Source organism: Labeo rohita, chromosome 15 (assembly GCF_022985175.1).
Source record: "Labeo rohita strain BAU-BD-2019 chromosome 15, IGBB_LRoh.1.0, whole genome shotgun sequence".
Taxonomy (NCBI): Eukaryota; Metazoa; Chordata; class Actinopteri; order Cypriniformes; family Cyprinidae; genus Labeo; species Labeo rohita.
Window position 1 is genome coordinate 11,588,584 of NC_066883.1, and position 18,201 is coordinate 11,606,784.

The 18,201-nt window shown below is 34.4% G+C and overlaps 2 protein-coding genes across 3 annotated transcripts in view; both read left to right on the top strand.

The window, feature by feature from the left end:
* Positions 1-7,984, top strand: part of zgc:153184 (uncharacterized protein LOC751652 homolog) — a 33,146-nt gene extending 25,162 nt beyond the window's left edge. The window contains exon 6 of the mRNA XM_051128639.1: positions 5,079-7,984. Within this exon, the coding sequence (XP_050984596.1) occupies positions 5,079-5,507 (429 nt within the window). The 3' untranslated portion in view covers positions 5,508-7,984. The remainder of the gene's footprint in view (positions 1-5,078) is intronic.
* A 3,000-nt stretch (positions 7,985-10,984) lies between these two features.
* LOC127176834 (TPA-induced transmembrane protein) lies at positions 10,985-17,508 on the top strand. 2 transcript variants are annotated; one of them, XM_051128640.1, is made up of 9 exons: positions 10,985-11,118; positions 11,220-11,568; positions 12,718-12,798; positions 13,154-13,228; positions 13,529-13,664; positions 14,490-14,632; positions 16,274-16,344; positions 16,464-16,633; positions 16,891-17,508. In XM_051128640.1, exons 2-9 carry the CDS (start codon positions 11,491-11,493, stop codon positions 16,896-16,898), a joined length of 762 nt encoding a protein of 253 aa, XP_050984597.1. In that variant the 5' UTR covers positions 10,985-11,118; positions 11,220-11,490; the 3' UTR covers positions 16,899-17,508. The 2 variants fall into 2 exon arrangements, with proteins under 2 accessions (XP_050984597.1, XP_050984598.1); XM_051128641.1 differs by lacking the exon at positions 10,985-11,118 and having other exon boundaries at positions 11,213-11,568.
* Positions 17,509-18,201: the final 693 nt, after the last annotated feature.

The following is an 18,201-nucleotide window of genomic DNA, read 5'->3' on the forward strand; positions in this document are numbered from 1 at the left end:
ATTAGCATGTCGCTAGCATGTTTCTAGCATGATTAGCAAAGTTGTTAGCATGTTTCTAGTATAATTATAATGTTAGCATGTTTCTAGTATAATTATAAATGTCGCTAGCATGTTTCTAGCATGATTAGCAAAGTTGCTAGCATGTTTCTAGCATGATTAGCAAAGTTCTTAGCATGTTTCTAGCATGATTAGCATGTTCTAGCATGTTTCTAGCATGACTAGCATGTCACTAGCATGTTTCTAGCATGAGTAGCATGTCCTTAGCATGTTTCTAGCATGATTAGCAAAGTTGCTAGCATGTTTCTAGCATGATTATCAAAGTTCTTTAGCATGTTTCTAGCATGATTAGCATGTTTTTAGCATGTTTCTAGCATGATTAGCATGTTGCAAGCATGTTTCTAGCATGATTAGCATGTCGCTAGCATGTTTCTAGCATGATTAGCATGATTAGCAGCATGTTTCTAGCATGTTTCTAGCATGATTAGCATGTTTCTAGCATGTTTCTAGCATGATTAGCATGTTGCTAGCAGCATGTTTCTAGCATGATTAGCAAGTTGTTAGCATGTTTCTAGCATGTTTCTAGCATGATTAGCATGTTCTTGTTTGTTTCTAGCATGATTAGCATGTTTTTAGCATGTTTCTAGCATGATTAGCATGTCGTAGCATGTTTCTAGCATGATTAGCAAAGTTCGCTAGCATGTTTCTAGCATGATTAGCATGTTGCTAGCATGTTTTCTGGCATGATTAGCATGTTGTTAGCATGTTTCTAGCATGATTAGCATGTTTCTAGCATGTTTCTAGCATGATTAGCATAGTTGCATGTTTCTAGCATGATTAGCATTTCTTTAGCATGTTTCTAGCATGATTAGCATGTTTCTAGCATGTTTCTAGCATGATTAGCATGTTGTAGCATGTTTCTAGCATGATTTAGTTGTAGCATGTTTCTAGCATGATTAGCATGTTGATAGCATGTTTCTAGCATGATTAGCAAAGTTCTTTAGCATGTTTTCTAGCATGATTAGCAAAGTTGCTAGCATGTTTCTAGCATGATTAGCATGTTTCTAGCATGTTTCTAGCATGATTAGCAATTAGTTGTCTAGCATGTTTCTAGCATGATTAGCAAAGTTCTTAGCATGTTTCTAGCATGATTAGCAAAGTTAGAGCATGTTTCTAGTTGATTAGAAAGAACATGATTTTAAAGCATGATTATTGAGTATCTATGGTTTCTAGCATGATTACATTAAACATAGTTCAAACAGACATTCTTTTGGTCAATGAAAGTCTATGGGACTTTTTATGATTTTTAATATTATGATTAAGAAAACCGTAACTCAAACCAGTCTGAAAAGATATAGCACACTAAGTCAGAACAGTATGAAGATCTGACCCGAGTTTGGAGTATGTAGCATGAACGGTCAGGAGGAGCAGGTGTCCAAAAATTTCGTTAAGCATGAGAAAAATTGAAGAATGTTTCTAACATGATTAAAAAAGTTTGTCAAGCATGTTTCTAGCATGATTAGCAAGTTAATAGCATGTTTCTAGCATGATTAGCAAAGTTGTAGCATGTTTCTAAAATGATTAGCAAAGTTTTAGCATGTTTCTAGCATGATTAGCAAAGTTTAGCATGTTTCTAGCATGATTAGCATGTTTAGCATGTTTCTAGCATGATTAGCATGTTTGAAGCATGTTTCTAGCATGATTAGCATGTTTTTAGCATGTTTCTAGCATGATTAGCATGTTTCTAGCATGATTAGCATGTTTCTAGCATGATTAGCAAATGATAGCAGCATGCATGTTTCTAGCATGATTAGCATGTTGCTAGCATGTTTCTAGCATGATTAGCAAAGTTGCTAGCATGTTTCTAGCATGATTAGCAAAGTTCTTAGCATGTTTCTAGCATGATTAGCAAATTGCTAGCATGTTTCTAGCATGATTAGCATGTTTATGTTTCTAGCATGTTTCTAGCATGATTAGCATGATTAGCATGTCGCTAGCATGTTTCTAGCATGATTAGCATGTTGCTAGCATGTTTCTAGCATGATTAGCAAAGTTCTTTAGCATGTTTCTAGCATGATTAGCATGTTTCTAGCATGTTTCTAGCATGATTAGCATGTTAGCATGTTTCTAGCATGATTAGCAAAGTTGTCTAGCATGTTTCTAGCATGATTAGCATGTCGCTAGCATGTTTCTAGCATGATTAGCAAAGTTGCTAGCATGTTTCTAGCATGATTAGCATGTTGTTAGCATAGCATGTTTAGCATGATTAGCAATGTTTAGCATGTTTCTAGCATGATTTAGCATGTCACTAGCATGTTTCTAGCATGATTAGCATGTTGCTAGCATGTTTCTAGCATGATTAGCATGTTGCTAGCATGTTTCTAGCATGATTAGCAAAGTTGCTAGCATGTTTCTAGCATGATTAGCATGTTTCTAGCATGTTTCTAGCATGATTAGCATGTTGCTTAGCATGTTTCTAGCATGATTAGCATGTTAGCGCATGCATGTTTCTAGCATGATTAGCATGACTAGCATGTTGCTAGCATGTTTCTAGCATGATTAGCATGTCGCTAGCATGTTTCTAGCATGATTAGCATGTTGCTAGCATGTTTCTAGCATGATTAGCATGTCGCTAGCATGTTTCTAGCATGATTAGCATGTCGTTAGCATGTTTCTAGCATGATTAGCATGTCGCTAGCATGTTTCTAGCATGATTAGCATGTCGCTAGCATGTTTCTAGCATGATTAGCATGTCATTAGCATGTTTCTAGCATGATTAGCATGTTGCTAGCATGTTTCTAGCATGATTTCTAGCATGTCGCTAGCATGTTTCTAGCATGATTAGCAAAGTTCTAGCATGTTTCTAGCATGATTAGCATTTCTAGCATGATTCTAGCATGATTAGCAAGTCAGAACACTCTAGCATGATTAGCATGATTAGCAAGTTGCTAGCATGTTTCTAGCATGATTAGCATGTCGCTAGCATGTTTCTAAAGCATGATTAGCATGTCACTAGCATGTTTTCTAGCATGATTAGCATGTTAGCATGTTTCTAGCATGATTCTAGCATGATTAGCATGTTGCTAGCATGTTTCTAGCATGATTAGCATGTCGCTAGCATGTTTCTAACATGATTAGCATGTCGCTAGCATGTTTCTAGCATGATTAGCATGTCGCTAGCATGTTTCTCTAGCATGATTAGCATGTCACTAGCATGTTTCTAGCATGATTAGCAAAGTTGCTAGCATGTTTCTAGCATGATTAGCATGTCGCTAGCATGTTTCTAGCATGATTAGCATGTCGCTAGCATGTTTCTAGCATGATTAGCATGTCGCTAGCATGTTTCTAGCATGATTAGCATGTCACTAGCATGTTTCTAGCATGATTAGCAAGTCACTAGCATGTTTCTAACATGATTAGCAAAGTTGCTAGCATGTTTCTAGCATGACTAGCATGTCACTAGCATGTTTCTAACATGATTAGCATGTCGCTAGCATGTTTTTTAACATGACTAGCATGTCGTTAGCATGTTTCTAGCATGATTAGCATGTCGCTAACATGTTTTTTAGCATTACTAGCATGTCGCTAGCATGTTTCTAACATGATTAGCATGTCGCTAGCATGTTTTTAGCATGACTAGCATGTCGCTAGCATGTTTTTAGATTACTAGCATGTCGCTAGCATGTTTCTAACATGATTAGCATGTCGATAGATGTTTCTAGATGATTAGATGATAGATAGATAGATATGTTTCTAGATAGATAGATAGATAGATAGATAGATAGATAGATTCTAGATGATAGATAGATAGATAGATAGATAGATAGATAGATATGATTAGATGATAGATAGATGAGATAGATAGATTAGATAGATAGATAGATAGATAGATAGATAGATAGATAGATAGATGATAGATAGATAGATAGATAGATAGATAGATAGATAGATAGATAGATGATAGATAGATAGATAGATAGATAGATAGATAGATAGATAGATAGATAGATAGATAGATAGATAGATAGATAGATAGATAGATAGATAGATAGATAGATAGATAGATAGATAGATATAGATAGATTAGATAGATAGATATAGATAGATAGATAAGATTAGATGATAGATAGATAGATAGATAGATAGATAGATAGATAGATAGATAGATTAGATAGATAGATAGATAGATAGATAGATAGATAGATAGATAGATAGATAGATGATAGATAGATAGATAGATAGATAGATAGATAGATAGATAGATAGATAGATAAGATTTGAAGATAGATAGATAGATAGATAGATAGATAGATAGATAGATAGATAGATAGATAGATAGATAGATAGATAGATAGATAGATAGATTTGATAGATAGATAGATAGATAGATAGATAGATAGATAGATAGATAGATAGATAGATAGATAGATATAGATAGATAGATAGATAGATAGATAGATAGATAGATAGATAGATAGATTAGATAGATAGAAACAGAGATAGATAGATAGATAGATAGATAGATAGATAGATTTTTAGATATTAGATAGATAAGAACATAGATATCTTAAAAGAACATAGATATCTTAAAGGCTTCTAGAGTATCTATGGCTTAAACAGCAGTTTACATTAAACATAGTTCAAACAGACATGGACTTTTGGTCAATGAAAGTCTATGGGACTTTTTATGATTTTTAATATTAATTTTTAAGAAAACCGTAACTCAAACCAGTCTGAAAAGATATAGCACACTAAGTCAGAACAGTATGAAGATCTGACCCGAGTTTGGAGTATGTAGCTTGAACGGTCTAGGAGGAGTAGGTGTCCAAAAAATTTGCGGCCAGAAAAATAATAAGAAGAAGAATAATAATAAGTTTAAATAGGATTTCAGTAAGTTGGCTTTCCCAAGCCAACTTAATAATCTTAAATAGTAGATCAGTAAGTTGGCTTTCTCAAGCCAACTTAATGAGGTTCTGTTGAGTTAGCATGCTGCTAACTGCAAGTGAATATGTCAGTTGTAGTCTATTAATTTATGCATTCAACAAACACAGCTAGGCTGATTTTGTGTATCTACTCTACAGAGTCGAGCTAGACTGTCATTTAAGCGACGACTGCCCACGCGACAACACAGGAAGTCCGCATGTGAGGAGACAAAATGGAACGAGGGAAATGACTCTCCGTGTGAACCAGATAGTCAACAGCAGAATGGAGATGAAGTGGAATTGTTTGGTGGGCCTTCGCAGGAGGATGCAGAGGATAAAACAAACTCTGTTCAACCCACCAATGGCCCACAACAGGAAAAAGACAGGACAGAGCACTTAGATGTACCCCAAGACAATGAGGGGACTGAAGTAACCCATATAGGAAATAAGGAGGAAGTAACTGAGGGAGGATATGAACCTTCTGACTGTAAACAGACCCAAGAAGAAGAGAAGGAAGAGACAGAAGAGGACAGGACAGAAGTGAAAGAGGACATGGAAGTGCTGGGTGCAGAGAACAACCCAGAATAGAACAGGGTAAAGATCATCAAAATGTTTTTTTGTTTTTTTTTTAATTGCAAGATAAGCATTAATTTAGCAACTGAATAGTGAGAAGGTTTTTGCAGACAATGGTTGAATTAATGGAGTTTCTAACAAACATTCAGGTGGATTTGCTGAGAATAGGCTCCAGTACAGATGAAGAGAGACAATGTCTGATTGCCAGGATTAAATTGACCATATGCATAGAGCGTTTTTTAAAACTTTCGCATAATGATAAGCCAGCTCATAAAATTCCGTTGTAGCTCATTTTATATGTGCTATATATAGGTGGAGACTCTTGAGACCGCTCTCCTGCCTCGTTCTTATCAGAAACTGAGAAAAATACTAATTGCAACATCGTAAATAATAATAGCGGCATGAACATGAAGTTTTATATCTTTTAACAACATGTACTTTAAATGCAGAGCCTGGTAATCCCAGAGGAGTACCTAGACACGTAGTTGTACATTTACATGCTGACAGCTAAACGCTGTCTAAACTGTTTAATCTAACGTTAGCAAGCTAGAGATGCTTCTCATCAACGACATCTTAATAGTATTTGTGATAATCAATAACTTGCTTTCATAGTCATGAACACATTTTTAAAATCGTGTAATATTTTAAAGCCTTTATTATTTCTACAGCTGTGCAGTAAAATTCGCTTCAAAGATTCACTTTTCATTCATAGACACAACATGAAAAAATGTCTTTTCACGAAAAACAACGACTTTTTAAGATGAAAATTACATAAAATTACCCTTAACCAGAAGATGGCAGCAGAGGATCACTCATTAGCTGCAGCTGCCATTTCGACTCCCTAGTTTTTTCAGATCTTGCTGTTTGATTTATTATAAAATTACTAGTATAACAAATTTTAGTGCTTTTACCGCACTGAAGTTATATAGTATAGCAAGTGCAGAAAGTTCAAACACAAACAGCCTATAAGGGTGAATTATTTAAATACTTATTTATAGTTCACTACAAATATATAAGAATTAAATAATGCATTCAATATGAATCGGAAATATTTTAGATTTAATTTATTAACTACATCTTTTAAGTTTTATCTTGAACTGTAAAAGCTATTAAATAGCCTATATTCAACCAACACAAACTTGTTACTGCTGTAGTTTTGTTACTCTGAATTTAGTCTTAATTATTTAATGCACAGCTTTATTTTTGACATTGGCTTGTCAGATGATTGGTTCGGTTATTACTGTCAATCATAGCAATGACTCGCAGCATATTTAGCGGATTTACTCATTCTTGAAATGGTATACATGGACGTTTGGTCCTCTTAAACAAATGATTTTTTTTTCTTCGAATTGTGAATTTCTTCGAATTGTGAATGAGATTATGTAGAGAAAATGAGCACTCTTATTACGGCACAGTACAGCTGAGCGAAAATGACTGAGCTGGCTTGTCTAAAACAAGGAAGTAATCCATGCACATGGTCTCTTTTAGGACTGTGGATTTGCTAAAGCAAATATTACACAAAGGGTTAGATTTTATCAACACACTCTTATGGCAATTTGTAACTATGTATGTTGGTGGGTGAATTTGTATAATCTTATTTGTATGTTTTTGCACCCCACTGCTGGTTGGGTTAAAAAAGATTTTTGTTCAAATCAGATTCAAAATTTGCCATCAACTGCAAAAATGTCTAACAACTACCTTTTCTTAAGAGATCAGGTGGAATTTTACAGCTAAAATGAGGCCATTATATCAAACCCTGAGTTTCTATTCAAACTCTGTAGGGTATGTCTGAGTTATTTATATGCCTCAATTACCTTGCTTGCTTTTACTTTTAGATAAACTAATGTTGAATTCTTATTTGCTGTTCAGAGAACAAGGACGCTTTCACCTTTGGAAAGCATTCTGCATTATAAAAGTGCTTTTCCAGCCTTTACCCTATTTGAATATTCATGTGATTCAGTTTACAAAATGACAAATATGACTGAAATAGGTGTATTTTTATTGACTGTCAGGTAATTTGAAATATCTGACATGCCTCTGTGACAGTCCTAGGCTCTGTAAACAGCAAAAGTTGACTAGAAAAGCTTCTTGAAAACCTCAGAAATGCTTCTTATCTGTCAGTCATTTTGAGTATTTAGATTTACTGACATTGAGTTGGCTGAGAGGGTTGTGGAGAGGGTGTTTGGTTAAAGTTGCAAAATCACAAGTCACTAACTGCACTTTTATTTTCTGATGGTTATTGAAATTCATATTTTTTTACATCTAGCAAAAAAAATGATAAATAAGATAAATACAAAGAATATAAGGAACATAGTGGCAGATATATTGCAAGAGCCAAATTTACCAGCATTCTCCACTGCTGCTATGCAAAGATACTTTAATATTAAATAACATGCCTGGAATGTATCACTGTGATTGCAAAGCTACTGTACTGCATCAATGACCTTTTACTTCCCCATATAAGACTGAATAAAGAGCTTTATTTACACCTATTAGATGGTTTCCTTTATTACGGGGTTGGGTGTTTGTAAGTTTAATCGTAAACAATGATATCTGGTCTTTTCTTATAGTTTTCTTTATTTAGCATTAAAGGGATAGTCAAAATTAAAATAATGCCATTATTTACTCAAGCAATTGACTTTGTGGAACTTAGAGTTATTCTGCAGAATGCCAAAGCTGCTTTTTTTTTTGAAACAATGAAAGTGAAAATATACAAACGCCTTACTACAGTTTGAATGAGTTTCCATTACATTTGTTCCCCAAATAAGGAGACGTCACTGACTGACCCCACCCCTAAACACAACCGAACCATCACTGTGACGTGAGCAAACCAGGTAACACAGTGGAAAACACTATTATGGCTTCGCCCATTGATCCAGAAAGTCCCATTGCTGCTGTTCAAAGACTTATCCACCATGTGTTCCGAGGCCTATTTGAATGAGTTTGAATGAAGTTTGGCAGCTCTTTTTTGTTTTGTATTTTTATTTTTATTAAAACTTCTGGACGTGACGTGAGCAATGTTGCCAGATTGGAAATGTCCAAGTATTGTACCAGAAGCTCAAAATTATTGTATTTGGAAGAAAATTATCATACAGTCAAATGTACAGAATACAGCTATTTACCTAGACCAACAACTTTTTTACACAACCTACAATTTACTAAACTTAATAACTATGCGTTCCTTCATGGGAAGGACCAAACTCCACCTCTGAGTTGCTGTCCTTTTGCGGTACATATTTTTTTCTGTCCGTATAGCCTTTACAGAAATATTACACTTGAAAAACACTTTAGAGTTACAATTTCTTTATATTTTATAATAAAACAATATGTTATTTGAACAATTACACCTTCTTGAGCCATCAATGTAGCAATGTTTGTTTTAAAATGATTTATATAGAATTCCAAGTGGAAAAAAGGCCCATGTTAAGTCCACTGTCTCTTTTCAGTTATCAGAAATTTTCTCATTTATCTCATGATTTCATATGAAGCTTTTAGTTGAAGTCACTGGTGTGACTTACTTTATTGTTAGGGAACTGTAAAAAACTAGAATACAAATGGATTAAACTATTTAATTTAGTGAGTACCATGAATGACAACATGTGGTTTGATACCTTACAGCGGCCATTTTGTAAAATGCATTTTTCATTAAAATTGTCACTGGTGTTACTGTCACTGGTGTTACCTTCCTTATTGGTAACAGCAGTGAAATTTAGTATCAGGTCTTATGTATGTCACTGGTGATTCATTGTGTCACTGGCGTTACTGTTTTCCTGTCACATTAAATAAATAAATAACCTCTTTATTTCTTGCATTTTCATTATTTTTCTGTAACTCTGACAACATGTGCTGAAAAAAAAAAAAATCAAGAAATAATATTTCATAAAAACCTTTAATATTGCCAAAGGTAAGACCGGTGACAAAAAATGGTACATGAGGTCTTTAAATAATTGCAAAAAATCATTAAGCTGTCATTTATGTATGCAGAAAGTCAAAAGGTAATCTAATAATGTGGTCTCAGTTTAAATGTTAGAAAAATAAATACATTTTAAGACATCTTGCCATAGCAAAAGTGGACATTTCTGTAGAATGACCCTTTTAATTGTACAAACAGCTCATTTTGCTGCTTAATATTGCAAATTGGTGTGTCTTACCATATTATTTTGATGTATTATTTTAATTATGAACACACTACTTTGTAGTGCAAACAGTTTTACCTTTTACTGCTCCTTTTTTTTCTTTATTCTTGAGTCTTGCAGATTCACAGAAAATACCATTATTGCCTCGCCCACTGATCTGGAAAGTCCCATTGCTGCTGTTCTGCAGAGACTTATGCAGCACGTCTGGCCATGCTGAGGCCTATTTGAACGAGTTTGAATGAAGTTTGGCTGCTTTTTATTGTTTTGTATTTTTATTTTAATTAAAACTTCTGGATGTGACATAAGCAATGTTGTCAGATTGGAAACGTCCAAGTATGGTACCAGAAGCATAAAATTATCGTATTTGGAAGAAAATTAAAAGCGTAACAGTGGGTGCAGCCATTTGTAAATTTTATGGGTCCGCACCCAGCTATTTTTAGCTGCACAAACAGCTTGTTTTGCTGTTCGATATTGCAAACTCGTGTGTCTTACCATAGTATTTTATGTAATATTTTAAATTATGAACACAGCCCTGCTGAAAGAAACAGCTAAAACCAGCCTAAGCTGGTTGGCTAATGAACCGGAAGTCTCGCCCTATGACTACAACAACCACCAATTAAAGTGTCACAAAATTTTGAAATGATCGTACATTATGGGATTTTTTTTCATTATTGATCGTACATCGCACAGAGCTCAAACTTATGGTACAAACAGGATAATTCCCTGGTGAAAAAAACAGCATATGCTGGTAGGCATGTTTTTGATGCTGGGATGCTGGTTAGGTATGTTTTGATGCTGGTTTAAGCTGGTCCTTAGCTGGTTTAAGCTGGTCCTTTGCTGGTTTATGCTGGTCATGTTGCTGGTCAAGGACCAGCATCAACCAGCATAAACCAGCAAAGGACCAGCTTAAACCAGCACCAAAACATACCTAACCAGCATCCCAGCATCAAAACACACCTACCAGCATGTGCTGTTTTTTTTCACCAGGGTTATTGTACGTCGCTAGCAACACTAGACTTGGGCAAGCCAGGTAACACGTCAGAAATGCAGTTATTGCCTGACTCACTGATCCGGAAAGTCCCATTGCTTCTGTTCTGCAGACATTTGCTACACGTGCTACCATGGTATTTGAAGCCTATTTGAACGAATTTGGCCGTTTTTTTTTTCTTTAAATAACTATTATTTTATTTTGTTTTGTTTTATTTTATTAAAAATCGACAGCCTCAGTCCCCATTCTCTGTAATGTGAACCGGGGCTCTCAAGCAAACTCAAAACCTCCCCTTTTGTGTTCAACGGATGAAATATGGTTTTGAGAAAAGACACGAGGGTGAAGGTGAAAAAAATATCACTGCTGGGCGAATTCAGTGCTTTTAAATGAACACAAAATGCAGTTCACCCAAATGTCCACAATCGCGACGCCTTCACTTGACACCTGTGTTTAGTTAACAGTAAAAATCACGTTTTCCCAAATCAACTGAATCCATACATTGGTATAGCCTGCTTCTTCTTATTATTTGCCTTTAGACAGCATATGTCCTTTAGTCACATTTCCTGTAAGTAACGTTTTACAACTGTTTGCTTTTTTCTTCAGTTTCGCTTCGCTGTACTCGACACTCCTCCTCAGTGAAATACGAGACGCACTTTAACACTTGGATTTTACCTGTATATCATTATCAGCCACATCCACATTGAGAAGAAAGCTGGAATCAACTAATTTATCCTTTATTAGCTAAATGTAACAACTGGGAACACGGCATTGTTCTCTGAGCACAACACAAACCCGGTGTAACCTTTTCGCAACCCTTCTTTTACACGCCTTAGTTCCGGGTCTTTCCGCAGGTTGGGATAGTGATTATGGAAGTATGAGCGAGTCGCTGGAGTTGAAGCCCATTCACGTTGTCTGTGACAACAATAATGTGACGAGTGACCAAACGATTGAGGTAAGTTGTCAAATTGTATTTTTTATTCATCTTGTCTTCAGCTCATTGACAAGTTTAGTTACTCAAGATGTTTGTGCAAGTGCGCAAACGTACAGCTCTAGTAAGACAACACTATAAAGTTTTTCCCTGAGGGACTTGAATTGTTTCGGTTTGATCGTAAAATCTATGGAAAAATATATATATTCCCTTTTTAATCCCGTACAAAAGGTACTGTGGTGGTTCCTTAACGCTCAAGTATATACAATGTTTACCATATTCTTATTTAATTATTTACATTGTACTCCAAAGTAGAATACCATGTTTCCAGAGGACAAGTCTAATCTCGTTTGCTGGTTTTTACTGATTTAAGGTGGTATTTACTAGTTTAAACTGATTTTTCAGCTTAATCTAGTGTAGTGGTTGTTTTGAAAACTCATCTAAAATTAGCCAACAAACCAGCCTGACCAGGTTTTGAGACCAAATAAGACTAGCAAACGATCTTACCCTGGTGTGAGATATTTTCTTTTCAGCTGGATTACTGTGGTGCATGACAATAAAAAGTCAGTAAGTCTCTTGAAATGTTTTATAAGCTGGTCTTTTTATGACAAAGCAAGGCTGGCCCAGGCTATAAATTATGTGGTGTGATTCTCAAAAATGTAAAGATATTTATGATAATTCATTAATAATTATAAATAAAAACAACAACAACAACTATTTTTATTTTTAAAACATGAAACAAACAGGTCAAAAGAGTACTTTTTAAAACTCACCTGGCACACTTGGCACATTTAAAAGACTTTTTTTGTTTATTATGGACCCTCTTCATTGCCCCCTGGCCTGTACCATTTTAATGTTTTTAGTGTTTTGTTAGTAACTGTTGTCTAAAGATATACTTTACATTTATTCATTTAGCAGACGTTTTATCCAAAGCGACTTACAATTGAGTAATACAACAAGCAATTCATCATAAAGAGGCAAATAAATGCATGAAGAGCTTGTAATACAAAGTTTCAGGCATTGTTCAGATTAGTACAAGATGGATGGGGAGGGATTAAGGAAAGAGAAAGCTTTCCTTAATTTTATTTACCTTCTACACTGCAACTGTGCAGAGCAATGTTTTTCTCTTAGTGTATGTATATATTGTATAAATTACGTCACAAATGTTTACAGGTGATTCCAGGGAATGGTGCTTGCTCAGACCACGTCAGATCAGAGAGAAATGAAGGGTCCCCTCTTCTACCAACATCACAGGTGTATGCCACTTACTCATAACTTTTGATTTCCTGAAGAAATTAATTGAACAAAACTACGATAGTTTTGAGCTAAACCAAAACCATTTATACATTCATCTACATAAGCTGCTCCTTCCATTTTGTCTCACTCTGAAACCTGATATGCAATGACTCAAATAAAAAAATATGCAAACCTGGTTAAGAAATACAGACATTTACATACGATGCATTGTTTTTACTCATACTTGCGTTACTCACGCAAGCTCCACTTAATATGCCTGCCCTAACACCTTGTACTGTGTGCAGATATTTTAAGCAGCAAACTGAACCTTCAGTTAAGTTTGACCTGTCTGTCTGGATTTGTGTGTTTTCAGGTCGCTGAGGACAATAAGGAACAGCATGTTGATGTGGATAGTGATGTTGATACTGACTCTTTAAGTCAACCCAAGGTAAATTTGAAAATCAACAAGCCATTACTCTGAGTATGTCTTCACGTGCAAATAATCCCTTTTTTGATGTCTCCCTTATCTGACATATTTATATGAGATCTTGGGAGTCTTTACTAATGAGCTGATAAGTTAAATCAGGATTGTTTGTTTAGAAAGACATCTAAAATATGTTCCTGAAGAACCACTGACATAAGCAAATATATATACTGTAATTTAAACAGCTCGCAGTATCCAGACTTGGCTATGAATAATACTAAATTATGGTAAGAAAGCCTTGTGGCTATTCCTCTTTGTTTGCAGTGGCTAAGGGAGTTGCGGAGGGTCAAGAGAGAACTGAATGAGGTGGTGGTGTGGAAACTCAAACTATGGACATTGATACTTATCATCTTATTAGTTATTGCTCTGGTTATTGGGATCTCAATCATCGTGTGTGCAGGTACTGATGCTCCATTCAGATTTGTTGTCTACTGTGAACATTATGATATTGATGATGTCACTAGTGCAGTTTGTTATATATTCTGCTGATTTTATGCACTTTTAATAAGAAACTCAGCTTCGAATTCTGTCAGTTTTATCACAGACAATAAGTGTGCTTTTAACACTTATTTTGGTGTAACAGATTGCAGGAGCTGTGTTAGTTTAAGCAACACATGAACCAATCATCTCTTCCTCTTTAATTGTAGTTCTTGCACAAAATAAACATGAATGAAGATGTATGTACAATACATTGAAAGAAACAATAGAACTTGCTGAAATATCTCACGCCTCATAATTGCTCAATCTGTTTTTCAGCTGCTTAAAGACATCAGTGAAACAGCTTGCAAACAGTATATTTGAATTAATCTGTCATGAAAAGAACTTTTAATTTTAGACTCTGTTTAAAACTTTTTAGACACTGTTTAAATGTTTATCAACAACAAATTGAAGTATTAAAAATTGACACAAAAACCGCCTTATATGCGCTTTAAATGTATGTACAACTCATTTTTATGTGAGTGTTGCTTTATTAAATACATTTGATTGATTATTTTTGGTTTCGATTTTTGGCCAAGTGCATCCTGTCTTCTTAGCTGACACCAGTCATATCTGGCTTGGTCTTCTGACACTGATGTTTAAAGTTAAGAAGTCAGAGAAGCCTTCCTGTATACATTCCCAAAATGTCAGCTGTTTCCAATATGACTGAACCACAACATGTCTTTGAGTAATTCTTGTATAACATTCTAATTGTATTTAATGTTTTTTGCAACCCTGTGTTTTAAAGTTGGTCATGAAGATGAGGATGAAAAATATGACAAATCATCATTTGTGGTGGCACGCTTCTTCAGAGGAAATTTTACTCTGGACGGTAACAGTTTCACTTCAAACTCTCAGGACGAAGATGCTATCAAAAAGCTGGAACAAAAGGTAATAACAAGAATGATCTAACTATTACTAGAAATTGTAGGTACCTGTGAAGTATGTTTGAGAAACCCATTTATACGCCATGTCAAACTCTATTTTTTCCATGTCAAAAAGTGTGAAGAAGTCAGAGTCATGCATTTATTTTTTTAAATAAATATGGATTTAAAGATTAAATATTCACCTTATCTTTTTCAAATGTTTCACATCATTTCTCTGATTAATCTTGAATCAGAAACTAAATGAATGTTCCTGAATGTTAAGTTACACAGATAATTATTTTGACTCGTCCCAGTTTGTATGAACAAGTACAAAGTACATTTACAACACTTACATGGGGTGTCTATGAGGCAAGATATTCTTGTTTTTAGAAGCAGAAAAAAACTGTGGTGTTATAAAATATTAGAATGTTCTATTTGAATATATTTTCAAATGTCATTTATTTCTGTGACGTAAAGCTGAATTTTCAGCATCATTACTTCATCTTCTTTGCCACATGATCCTTCAGAAATCATTCTAATATGCTGATTTGCTGTTCAAGGAACCTTTTGTTATTATTATTTATATTTTTAACAATGTTGAAAACAGTTGTGCTGCTTAATATTTTTGTGCAAATCGTGACCTTTTTCAGAATTCTTTGAAAAAGTTCAAAAGAGCAGCATTTTTTTGTAACAATGTAAAAGTCATTTTTACTGTCATGTTTGCTCATTTTAATGCATCCTTTTACACAAACTGGGTTTAGCATGTTTTTCACAAAGTGTTTGTGTTTTGGCTATACTTCTGAAATATTCATATTTAAACAAGAAATTGCTTGCCCCTTGACTTTCAGTGGTAGTGCATGCATTACTGTACAGTAAACATAATGATTTAAATACTTTTTTCAAACAGTAGGATGAGTCTATCGGCAGTAGCAAAAGACAGACAACATGCTTGTACTGAACCGAGAACATTATATTATTAAAAGTGTACCTGATGTGGATTTTTATTAACTGTATCTATTGAAAAAGCAGTTTTTGAAATGATTTATTGCACAATAGACATGACTAATATTTCCTAATTGTCAGAAAAACCTTGAATCATTCTGATTAAGGACATCTTTCTTAAAGGAATAGTTCACTTAAAAATGAAAATCACCTTCATGTCATTACAAACCTGTATGACTTTCCTTTTCCGTGGAAAAGATCTGACTCCAAGAACAAAGCTTTCATTGGATATCATTACTGTTTAAAGCTACTTCACAAGTCAAGAGTTTCTGTAGATTTGGAACAAATTGAAAGTGAGTAAATAATGACAAAGTTCATTTTGAGGGTGAACTAACCAGCCTGAGTGGGATGTGCCACAACTTGCACTTCTGCTTTCACAGTGGAAGTGTGTGTGTGTGTGTGTGTGTTTTTCCCTCTCAGTGCTGTTTCTGGGGGGCACAGCACTGCATAGTTAGGATGTTTTGTTTATCTAGTCGATCTGATTTAACAGAGCTCAGTAGTAGACTGACTCAAGTTTGTGTTTTAGATGAGTTAGACATCCAGGAGTAGAATGGAAAAACACTACAGTGCTTTATTTATTAATGAATTTATTTTGCTATGTACATGTTTGATTGCTCAGTCACTCTATGTCTCTGTCTCCTATACACCATGATCAACCCTCAAGCTGAAAGAAGTCTACAGTTCATCACCTGCATTGGAACGGTACTTCTCCAGTATCACCATAAACAATCTTCAGTGAGTCAATTTCACATTCCACTGTCACATTTTAACACCTTCTTTTAAGTATATTTTCTTCTCTATACCGTAGTGTCTTTAAGTTGACAGAATGACCTTTTAATGTTGTTTTAATACAGGGACACTGCAGCCCAGTTTAAGCTCATGTTCATGATGCCTTTAGAAAATGACGAGTTGATACAAAACACTTTGAGTCTAAAGATAGTTAAAAATGTGCTGCTCCAACACTTGTATGATCGAGACACTGAAGAACCTTTCTATATCATACCAACATCACTCCAGATGGAAGGTGAGGAGATATTTATCAAAATGAAATAATAATAATAATAAGTTATATGTAAATTATAAAATCATTGACATTTTCCCAACAATTATTGATAATAATAAAAAGTATGGAAATTATATAGTGACCAAAATATTAAAGCTATCTCATATTTGTAGCAGTATACAAAATCTTTGCATGCAGAACTACCAAATATAAAATAAATACATTTGGTCTATTAATAGACCTAACTTCTTGTTTTTTTGTTTGCTTTTGTTTTTCAGTTGGGTAGACATGCCAAAATTAACTACAAGATGGATGTTGTAAATTGAACCACTGGTACCCTCATCAGAAAACAAAACATTCCATTCATCACATTATTTCATTTGACTGCCTTCTGCACTCTTTAACAGATCTCCTAATACTAATTATTATCCACTATTTATAATTAACTCAGACTTTAGAGGTTCGCTTCAAAATATAATTGCAATGTCAGTTTTCATACAGTATGTTTTACATACTTTATATAACAAATTACTTTTTTATTATTTTGTTTATTATTAATATTTTTTAAGTATTTAACACTTAATTGAAAACTTAATTTTGACATTATTATTATTATTATTATTACTACTATTATTATTTTAAAATGGATAAATGCAGAATGTGGAGGTTTATGTTCATCACAGTTTGAGTCTCAAAACACTGAAGTTCCAAACCTGTTCAGTTGCTATGATGGTAACGTCCATGTTGTTCCAAAATGAATTTCTGTAATAATGCTCTAAGTGTACTTTTATTGATTGAACACTGGACCTTTTTTTTAATCACTGTGGTGCAGTTCTTCGTATGCATGTGACATTTTTTTTTAAAGGCTTTTTTTTTTTTTTTAATAAAAAATTGTGCTGATGTGCTATAATGGAACCATTTTCCTGTATGTTTACATGGAAAAAATGAATTGTCTGTAACTCATGTATTGGAATGCAGATGCTCAGGAGCCTCATTTTGTGGTAAGTAAGGTACAAAGGTGTACCTTTTTCCTTTTTAGGTACCTCAGTTACAGCTTTTGTACCTTTTAATTAATTTAATTTATTTTTGTGTAGTTCCTAAGATTATAAAATAGTCAAACATAGTATTTACAAATAGGTTTGACCAAAAAAAAAATTTGCACAGTGATACTGTATAATCAGTGTGTGAAAAATGACTACAGTAATGCACAGTCACTTTAACCGCCTGCAAACACATTTAACCAGATGCTATGTGTGCTGGTTTAGTGCTGTGCCAGGTGTATTTAATCTTTAAAAAAATTTAATTTGTAGTGTCATTCTTTTTAGCACAAGCATACCTCCTTTCTATGAAAATGTGAGTTATAATGTGGCTAATGAGTCACCTGGACAGAAGAAGGGCTGTCATTTCTCGTGTCTCGTTTCACAACAAGCGTATCACAATCGTGCTGACAGTTGCACAGACGTTATGATTTAATATAGATTAAAATATTAGTATCCAGAACTGGAATTAACAAACAGTGCGTTATATGGACTTTAATAGGTGGATTATGTTCCTAAAAATGTCCGTTCCACAGAAAACAGAAGGACAGC

Bases quoted from the DNA above. Each gene is read 5' to 3' on its own strand.
- LOC127176834 (XM_051128640.1), top strand. From the start codon at position 11,491: ATGAGCGAGTCGCTGGAGTTGAAGCCCATTCACGTTGTCTGTGACAAC. The intron at 12,799-13,153 runs GTGTATGCCACT...GTGTGTTTTCAG, and splicing joins CTCTTCTACCAACATCACAG to GTCGCTGAGGACAATAAGGA. The intron at 13,665-14,489 runs GTACTGATGCTC...TGTGTTTTAAAG, and splicing joins CTCAATCATCGTGTGTGCAG to TTGGTCATGAAGATGAGGAT.